General features: G+C 42.0%; 2 protein-coding genes across 2 annotated transcripts in view; one reads left to right on the top strand and one right to left on the bottom strand.

Moving 5' to 3' along the window:
- The window catches only part of Gpr171 (G protein-coupled receptor 171), a 9,578-nt gene extending 2,102 nt beyond the window's left edge, over positions 1 to 7,476 (bottom strand). The window contains exons 1-2 of the mRNA XM_013029916.1: positions 7,393 to 7,476; positions 24 to 1,475 (exon numbers count right to left, since the gene is read on the bottom strand). Of these exons, the coding sequence (XP_012885370.1) occupies positions 468 to 1,427 (960 nt within the window). The 5' untranslated portion in view covers positions 1,428 to 1,475; positions 7,393 to 7,476 and the 3' untranslated portion in view covers positions 24 to 467. The remainder of the gene's footprint in view (positions 1 to 23; positions 1,476 to 7,392) is intronic.
- The window catches only part of Med12l (mediator complex subunit 12-like), a 196,917-nt gene that overhangs the window by 44,313 nt on the left and 142,337 nt on the right, over positions 1 to 10,267 (top strand). The window lies entirely within an intron of this gene.

Genomic DNA, 10,267 nt, shown 5'->3' with positions numbered 1-10,267 from the left:
GTTGGCACTACCCAGAGCCCAACCCTACTGCAGCTCCCCACCTCCATGACCAGGAGCTGAGGGTTGGCACTACCCAGAGTGTAACCCTACTGCAGATCCCCACCTCCATGAGCAGGGGCTGAGGGTTGGCACTACCCAGAGCACAACCCTACTGCAGATCCCCACCTCCATGAGCAGGAGCTGAGGGTTGGCACTACCCAGAGCACAACCCTACTGCAGCTCCCCACCTCCATGAGCAGGGGCTGAGGGTTGGCACTACCCAGAGCCCAGCCCTACTGCAGCTCCCCCATCTCCCAAAGAGCACAGCCCTTGCCTGCATTGAGAAAAAGGGTTTCTGCAGAGACCAGCGCATTGGCTGGCTAGCTGTAATGTTTTGTTGCCAAGATTCTTTTTATTTCTCTTTGAAAACTTGAAGTAACTTTATGGTATAGTACGCCAAGAAATGAAAGCATGAAAAGGCCCATAATTTATGCGTTGTCTTCCCATTTTGACTTTCCTTTTTGAGCCTTAGTCTCCTTTGGTGAAGCAAAAGTCTCCGTCACCTTTAATCGGAATGCTTTCGAGAGATGGTAGTATAGGATAGGGTCAAAGCAGAGGTTGGACACAGCGAGGAGCAGTGTGGCCTCCTTGGCTTTGAAGAGTGAAATCCTGGCTGAGCAGTCTGTTATGAATTCTGTCTGGCTGAGGGTGTATGGGATGCGAACGATGTGGTAAGGAACAAAGCAAATAATGTAGGCAGTGGTCACTAAAAGTATGTTTATAAGGGCTCTTTTCACATTCGGATAGCTTTCGTTGTCTTTGTTTCTATAGAGTTGTCGAATTACAAGGCAGTTGGATATTAAAATGATGACTGAGAAGTTTAAAAATATTGCTACACATAAGAAATTTGTCAGCAAATGCCAGTTTCTTCCAAACTCCTTTTTAAAGTCCATGCAGCCCACCTCTGCCTCTTCCTTGATGTCCTTGATGGGGATCACCATGTTGGGCACCATTATCAGAAGGACCATGAGCCACACCACAGTCGATATCATTTTGGCAAATCCAGGTTCTTGTATTCGGTAGATCTTGCAGCTGCGTATCAACTGTAGACAGCGATCGATGCTGACGAAGGCCAAGAAGATGATCGACAAGTACATATTGATGTAGATAAGGCAGGCTGTTACTTGACAGTGGAATATCTTCAGCTTCCAGGGTGCCACACCCAGGTCAACCACAATCTTCACTGGTAAAGCCAGCGTGAGCAGGAAATCAGCAGTAAGAAGATTGATTAAGTAGATGCTTACACACTTGTGGTTTGTAGTGTTCTGTATAAAAGCCCAGGTTGCAAAACAACTTCCAATAATTCCAACAAGGAAAACTAAATAAAAGAAATATGTAAATGGCTCTAGATCTCTGTAAATGGGACAGAAGAATGAACTGTTTGTCATCTTGAGGGAAAAGGACGATATTTCAGTTAAAATAAAAATCCAGTGAATCTGTTAAAAAGAAAGTGCAGGGTGGTTAGTAGTTAGAATTACAAACAACTTTCTTTTTTTCTATTATTACCTTTTATTATTAGCCATTGACTACAGGTGACTCTATTCTATAATTACATGTATATAAACAGTTTAGGACTCAGTTGTCATGAAAAAATATTAGGATAAATATACATTGAGTAATAATAAAAAAATCACATAGCTCTACTTCCACAGCTTGGGCAACAGAAGAGAACTAAAGTGTGTTGGAGTCCCTTCCCACTACCTCAAGCCTGATCCAAAGTTTTTTTTTTTTTTTTTGTCGGTCATGGGGCTTGAACTCTGGGCCTGAGTGCTGTCCCTGAGCTCTCCAGCTCAAAGTGAACACTCTGCCACTTGAGCCACAGTACCACTTCCGGTTCTCTGGTAGTTTATTGGAGATAAGAGTCTTGTTGACTTTCCTGCCTAGCCTGGCTTTGAACTGTGATCCTCAGATCTCACCCTCCTGAGTAGCTAGGATGACAGGCATGAGCCACCAATGCCCGGCTTGATCCAAAGCTTTTATCTAACAAAACCTTTATAAGCAAAACAACTTGCCTTGAAAAACATTGTAAGGAAAGAGAAGAAGAATGACGGAAGGAATGGCCTTGATCAGATGCATTGTGTACATAAGTTAACATGTTGGATGGAAACTAACCAATGGCAAAAGCCATTTGTCCTAGAATACCTTGTCTTTGTATTTCCTGTCATTCTGTTGGTGCTCTGTGGGCTGGTGGGAACTCCCATGCTAGATCTGTGAGGAAACATGGGTTTTCCATTGCCTGCTGCCCTGACTTTCAGGAAATCCCTGTAGATTTCTTTGCAGAGGAGGTGAGTGGCCAGAGATGGAGAAGTAGAGAAAGGAAATGGGTTGTGGTTAGTGACTGAACAGCTTGCAGTGAGGCTTTCTGGTTTTCTCCATTTCTTTTTGTTTTGTTCTTGCTTTTGGTCGGTTGTGGGTCTTAAACTCAGGTCCTGGGTGCTGTTCCAGTGTCCCTGAGCTCTTTTGCTTAAGGCTAATGCTGGACCGTGTAAGACACTGTACCACTTTCAGTTTTTGAGTGATTAATTGGTGATAAGAATCTTACTGGGGGGGGCTGGGAAGGTGGCTCAGTGGTAGAATGCTTGCCTTGCATGCCTGAGGCCCTGGGTTTGATTCCTCAGCACCACATAAGCAAAAAGAAAAAAGCCAGAAGTGGCGCTGTGGCTCAAGTGGTAGAGCGCTAGCCTTGAGCTGAAGAGCTGAGGGACAGTGACCAGGTCCAGAGTTCAGGCCCCACGACTGGACCCCCCCCCCCAAAAAAAAAAAAAGAATCTTACTGAGACTTTGCTGCCTGGGCTGGCTTTGAACCACAATCCTCAGATCTCAGCTTCCTGAGTAGCTAGGATTACAGGTGTGAGCCACCAGTGCCCAACTTTGTTCTTTCTACTTCCTTCCTTTTTCTTTTTGCCTCCTCCCCCCTTCCTTCTTCCCCCCTTTCTTTTCCCTCCCCCCCTTCTCTGTAAATCTTTGTCCTAAAAGACTTATTTTTAGTTCCTCATGCTGTCAGAGGCTAGGCGACTAGGGAGGTAAGGGATCACAGTAACTTTTAAGATTACAGAGTGATAATTAGAAAATAGATCTGTATTGTAAAACCTATTGGAGTTCCAGAGGTTTCATTGTTCTTTAAAAAAAATTCAAGTACAATTTTACTGTTACTATTAAGGTGTTGTACAGAGAAAGTTTGGATAATGTCATCCCTTTCTTTGCTTCCCCCTCATCAGAAAGAACTGAGAGGTGGTGTTGGGATGGTGTTTGCTGCCTCCTTTCCCTCCCCAAGTTTCACGGTGGGAGAGGCCTGTGGTATCTAAGGCACTGTGTCCACTGCCACGGGCTCTGAAGTACTTGAAGTGGTCACATGAGCTGCAAGCAGAAGATATGCTCCAGACTTTGAAGTTTTAGTGTGAGTGATACCTTTTTGCACAAGTCATTCTTGTAAGGTCTGCCTGGGTCATGCCGGCCCTGTGCATGCACCTCCCTCCCTCCTGGCTAAGCCTCCAGCCGGCCTGTTACCTCGGTAACCGGCACACCTGGACGCAGCCACCTCCCCCTCCTGCTGAGTCACATCCTGGGCCACCTCTGGTCACAGGCCTCCCTTCTGACCAAAGAAGGGTCCCAGGCCCTGAGGTCACATTCGGATCCTGTGTGGCCACACCTCTTCCTGTCATTGGCCTAGATAAGTCCTGGCTCAGGGGTGGGTCACCCCAGGCAGGGACAGCAGTTAGGTAATAAACTTCTTTTCCTGCCTGAATAGCACACGGTGTTCTCTTCATCGGCTACCCAATGAAACCTACCTACTTAATATACCTTACAATTCTTTGAACCAATTCCTTATTAATGTTTTTAGGTTGAACAGTTGAAATGATGTTTTTGGTATATTAGGTTCAATATACTAATAAAATCATTTGTTTTGCTTTTTAAAAATGCAACTACTAGAAAAGCTTAGATCATTTTTGTGGTTTGATTGTATCACTATTGGACAGTACTAATGTAGTTCTGGGAAATGATTTTAAGTAGTTTTATGAAAAGCAAAATGTGAGATTCTAGATATTCCAGTATCAAAACTTTAGCATTGGGTGTTTTTTTCCCCCACTGTGAAATTTTGGGGGTTCAAAATCCCAAAAGTATGACATTTCTTTAGAACTACTGAAATTGACCTCCTTAGGATAAGAAGGTCTTCTTGTTCTGTCTTCTTTATCAGCTTTTCCCTGCCCCGCCACTCTGCTTGTTGGATTGAGCTCAAGTTCATAATCTGCTCATGATTGGCTGGTTTGCACAGGGTTAAATGTGTTGTTTATGTAAGGTGACTTTGAAATAAGATTAATGGTATACATTTACTCTCAGAATATACCTACACCCTCTGCTATTTCTTGAACCATCTAAGGTTTTGTCTTCTGAGGTATGGCTTAATTTCATCTTATAAAAACCAATTAAGGAAAGGGATGGCCGGGGAAAAACAAAGGAGGCAGTAACAATGCTTAATAGGAAATGTGCTCATTACTTGTGTAACTGTAACCTCTCTGTACAGTATCTTTACAGTAAGAAATATGTAGGAAAAAAACTAAGACAAAAACCTTATATTTCAAAAATCCTTCCTTGTCCCAAAGCAGTTCTTTTACTTTCTGACCAAAGCAACACACTTGGATAAGAAAAGGCCATTTTTCTCACACCCAGGGCCTCAGGAACTTGGTTTGGTGCTTGCTGTGGATCATCCTATGGACATTAAACAAACAACTTTTTTTTTTTTTTTATTCCAGTCCTGGTCCTTGAACCCAGGGCCTGAGTGCTGTTCCTGAGCTTTTCTGCTCAAAGCGAGTGCTCTACCACTTGACCCACACCTCTACTTCTGACTTTTGGAGGTCAGAGCCATTTACTTTTCCTTCCCCAGACTGGCTTTGAACTGTGATCCTCAGTTGTCAGCTTCCTAAGAAACTAGGATTATAGGAATGAGCCACTGTTGCCCAGCTCTGTTGGTTTTAACGAGCAGGTTTCTTTTGGGTTATAACAGGCAAAGTTTTAGATACAACCTTTTTGAAAAGAGAAAATAATAAATAGTAAATAATGGCTTTGGACACAGAAGCCACTTCAGCAATTAAGTCTCTCTTGAAAACAACCTTTTCAAGTCTTTCTAAATATGTATACTCACATTGAGTGTATCTTGAAAAAAACAGGATGTACAGATTAGTAGGGCAGATGAACATAAAACATTCTAAATGTAAGTGTCACTTAAAAGTTCCATGTCTTAGCCCCTCCTCATTGAGTCAGGGCTGTAGGTCCATGAATAAAGCCCCCCTGTACACAGTAGCAGTCGTTAAGCACTCTATGTCCAGTGACTGCGTTATACATATATCATCTTGTTCTAAGCTGTGCTTTCGCAGATGAAAAACGGAAGCACAGTGAGGTTAGGTCCCTTGGCCTGTACAGCTGGAAGTGACAGAGCCAGGACTCCAGCCCAGCCATCTCCTCAGAAGCCACAGGCAGCACTCACAGTAATGGGTTCAAGGGTGCAGCCAGGCCTTTCTCCAGGGCTTCTAAACAGTTTCCATGTAAACAAATTGAAACATTGTTATCTGTAAGTGCTATTACAAAGAGGGAAGCTGTTGATGTATTTTGATGTTTCATCTTTATGTGTCTAAAAGCTGAATTTAATTTTAGCCTGTATATTTAGACTTTGTTTTCAAAGTTCTGTAGTTTCTTCCTGCTCTCCCCACTGTCTTGGTCTGTTACTGGTGTGGGGCTGAGCCAGCCAGGGCCTGCTGTGCAAGCCACACGCCATCCAGAACTGGGTTGCTTCCTGCACCTCAGCCTGAATTTCTGCTGAAGACTGGTGGGGTCTTTACTGTCTGTGATCAGTGTGTGAAGCCTGGGACTGTGATGGTAGATAAACCTTTAATGATACTGTCTGTCCATTCTTCACTCGAGGAGCCTGAGGTTCCATGCTGGTGATTGCTCAGAATTTTTCATGTTTGAAAAAGATTAGAATCTGTTCTTGATCACTTTCATGCTTTCTACCCTGTCTTTCCTATTGTTGAAATCTGTCTACCGTCCTGAGTTCTTTGTTTCCAAATACGGTTACAGGTTGCTCTGACTGTATGACTCTTGGCTTTTGTAGTTACTTATATATTTGTATCTTAGAATTTTGAGCCTACTTTTCTGTACATTGATCACATCCTCACCTTTGCTTATTTGAACTTTAACGTTGTAGGATTTTTGACTTAAGCTCTTTTGTTTCAAATGTTATCTAATAATAGCAATGTGATAATGTGTTCCTCTAAGTGCTCCTTTGCTTGCACAATTATCTTATATAGTCTCATAATGACTTACTTGATAAGATAATTAGTTTTGGTTGATTCATATTCTCTGTAAGTAGATTTGACAATATATTCATTAGGTAAGTTATGTAAAATAATTGCAGTATAACTTCATTCAATCATGCTTACAAATTATTAAGTGCTTCATATGTTTATGAAATTCCATTTAGGTTACAATAAGAAAGCTTATTTACATTTTTTGATCATGTCTAGTGAAAAAGTTATACTGTAATAATATCCCTTAATCTCAATCACAAATTTAAGAACTAAGTGCTTGATTTATTCTTTGCCAAATAGTTACTAGCCAGTGTAAGTTAGATGTCCTCAGAGGTATTCTAACAAAACGAGAAAAGATTTTAAGTATCTTATTTCCCATAGAGTGCCTATTGCTTAGGAAAAAACAAAATCAAAACAATTCTTCTTACAAACAAACTCTTAAATTTTCTGTGGGAGTTTTTGTTTTGTTTGTTTTTGTTGTTGTTGTTTGCCAGTCCTGGGGCTTGAACTCAGGACCTGGACATTGTCCCTGAGCTGCTTCTGCTCAAGGCTAGCACTCTACCACTTGAGCCACAGCACCATATCTGACTTTTTCTGTGTATGTGGTACTGAGCCCCAGGCTTCATGCATGCTAGGTGAGCACTTTACCATGGAGCCACCTTTCCTGCCCCTTTGATGGGAGTTATAAAAAAGTTTTTGAAATTATCTGTTGTAATATTTGTAGAAGAAAGTCTGTTTAAGACCTTTCGAACCTGTTATGGAGAACTACAACGTAGCCTTTACCCATCTGGTTATAAAACTGAGTTACTAAAGAGTTATGCTTGCCTGGATAATTAGTCAGATTTGAACTTTTTTTTTTTTGAGCCCAATGGGGCCATAAGATAGCAGAAAATGGCAGTACTTCACAGCTAAGACCTACTTATCATTTAATAATTTGTGCTGTCTTAGATATTAACCTTATTACATGTTGGCTTTTGCTACGTAGCACTGAAAATCATGAGCTTCCCTAGTGTGAGAAAACATTTGAGATTAGCTACTTAAAATGACATACCTGAGGTCTTCTCAGCCGGAGGAGCCTAGCTCTGCGTCCTGAGACACTCTAAGAGCAGCATGCTGCAGAGTGGCGGCTGTACTAGAAGTTTCCTTTCCTTTGTGTGGTTTAAAATGTTGTACTTTGACGTAGTTGAAACTGTGGTTTGCAAGGCATTTAAATAACTGTATGAAAGTATCCTCAACAAGTTTTTTAAAAGAATTTTATCTTTCTTAATTAATATTTGCCAGTATTTTCTAGAGGGGAGGTACTTTTATCCCATTTACCCAATGTAGGGCTTTGCCTTTTTTCTTAAAGTAAGATGAGTTTTGTGTCATGATAGTTTTAAAAGATGACATGTGTCTATGCCTTGGGAGAGATTGCATTACAGTTACAGGTATTTCAGCGAATGCTTCTTCAGGATGTATAGACACTCATTAGCATTTTAAAATTAAAGTTAAACTATTGTTGTAGCCCTGCTAAGATATCAGTTAATTTTTTATCAATCTTTTAAAACAAGATTAACAGCCTGGTAAAGGGTATATCTTATTCCTCAGTATTCTTTTTTGTTCATTGCACAATAAATTGAAATAGGAATGAAGGAACATTATTATATAGAAAGGTACCAGCTGTTAACTCTTTTTGGTTTTTGCATTTGAATCTTTTTCTATGCTTACATATAACACCTTAAATATAACTATCCTTTGCCTATAATTTAAAGGTTTGGGTTTTTTGTTTTAGTTTTTTGTCAGTCACAGGGCTCTGGGCCTGGGCACTGGACCTCAGCTCTTTTTGCTCAAGGCTAGCGTGCTACCATGTGAGCCACAACTCCACTTCCAGTTTTCTGGTGGTTCATTGGAGAAAAGTGTCTTGAGGATGTTCCTGCCCAGGCTGGCTTTGAACCGCAGTCCTCAGATCTCAGTCTCCTGAGGACTACAGATATTGGTGCCCAGCAAAAACTTGCATTTGTTTTCCAGGTTGTAAAACAGACCTGCAGAAAGTATTTCTCATTTGATTCAAACTGCTTAGGGAGTTAAAACAGGTATCTAGAAATTGATTTAGATCATACGCAGTGTGGATTTAAGTTGTGTGGTTGGGGTGAGTGTCTGGATGGAGCCTGTCTCAGCACCTGTCTGTGAAGGAGCTGCTGGGTCCTGTCACAGACTGTGTGAGGCCGGCTGTTAAGACTGCCTTATTTCTAGATAGGAAACGTTGATTCATCTGCGAGCTGGAAGCTGCTGCCTGGTTCTGGTTTCTTCTTCTGCTTCATGGTTTGAAAGGACACTGATTTCTTTTCTTTTCTTTTTTTTTAACCTAATAATTTCTTGTTAGTTTTCCAGATGAGAAGAATAAAATCAGAAGAGACCTCCTTAGAACTCAGTCAGATTCCTTGTTATTATCTGTGTCTGTGTGCCGTGTACCAGTACTAGGGCTTTAACTTAGGGCCTGGGTGCTGTCTCTCATCTCCCTTCCGTGCCCCCCTCCCCCCGAAGGCCGGTGCTCTACCACTTGAGCCACAGCTCCACTTCTGACGTTTTGGAGATAAGAATCTCATGAAATTTCCTGCCTAGGCTAGTTTCAAACTATGATCTTCATAACACAGCCTTCTCAGTAGCTAGAAGTACAGATGTGAGCCATTGGTGCTGGCTGTTATTAGCTTTATAAAACAAAAAATCTTTCAACACAATAGATGAAAATTGATTAGAAGGGATTTAGGGAGAGTTAAAAGGACATTCGAAAGGAATAAGGGTGTTGATGGTAGTGGTGATTTGTTTCAGATATCCTGGCATTTTTCTAAACTCATCAAGTGTTCGATATTGCCATTTTTTTTAGTGTGTATTTATCTATAAAGTAGTGGGAAGCTGTTTTCTAAGCTTTGTATTTCATGTTTACTTTACCAGTGTTACTGTGAAGACAGGCATCTAAGGTTTGTGTGCTTGTTGTGGACAGGACTCATTGAAGCACACATGGATGTTTAGAAAAGACACTTTCGGTCAGTGAGAAGTTAGGGTCAGAGCCTCCGTTCCGGGGTGGGGGTGAGGGCGAGGCAGGGCCAGAGGCAGGGAGAGGCTGAGGGAGAGACTTACTAGGCAGACGAATGATGAATGGTTTCAGTGAGATCGAAAGGAAAATTAGCATAATTTTTTTTTGCCAAGTTTCTCTTTATTTTAGGTAGGCATGTTTGTGTTTACATCATGGTTATAGACAGAATTAACAAGTACAAGCACCTGTTCTTGAAGCTCTGCTAAGACCACAGGTTATGTGTCTGGACTGCAGACGTGGGGTGCAGTGCCCCAGCTCTTGATGTGCTTTCTGTCTCTTGGGAAAAGGGAAGTGAATCTTTTCATAGGGATACTGAATCATTCTTCCTTTAGGGAGCGGGTGTAGGTAACCAGGCATGTCCCCCATATTGTCCCTACTAATATTTTTTTAGCATGTTGTATTTTGTTTAACCAAGCCCTTTCTTAATTTCTCAATCCAGGAGACTTTGGGTTGTGTCCATAAGCTACTTTTAGCCACATACTTGAGTTCTTTCCTCAGGTTGCAGAGCCCTGTTGTAATGTCATAGTCGGCAGAGGTATACCTTCTTGTAAGCTGCGGATGGATGCAGTGTTTCAGAGGCTTTATGACCCCAGGAAGCACTGATGAGAGCCAAGAGCCTGTGGGCCTCTCTTGATGAGGCCCGAGCTGTCCGTTCACTGTTTTCCTACCACTGCAGGCATCTGAACTGCATTGAGCTGCACAACGGAGTTGAGCATGAACCTGTAGGCCAGCTGTAGTGTCGTCTGCCGGTGACTAGAGCAGCCCTTGCTGCCTGCCTGTGCTGTTACGGGTCCCCTGTAGACGGGGTTGGGTTAGCCTGTTATTCCTGGTACTTTCCCACTTTAGTTTTAAG

This window comes from Dipodomys ordii, unplaced genomic scaffold (assembly GCF_000151885.1).
Source record: "Dipodomys ordii isolate 6190 unplaced genomic scaffold, Dord_2.0 Scaffold124, whole genome shotgun sequence".
Taxonomy (NCBI): domain Eukaryota; kingdom Metazoa; phylum Chordata; class Mammalia; order Rodentia; family Heteromyidae; genus Dipodomys; species Dipodomys ordii.
Note: the sequence above shows the minus strand (reverse complement) of the source record. Positions and strands in the feature narration are given on the sequence as shown.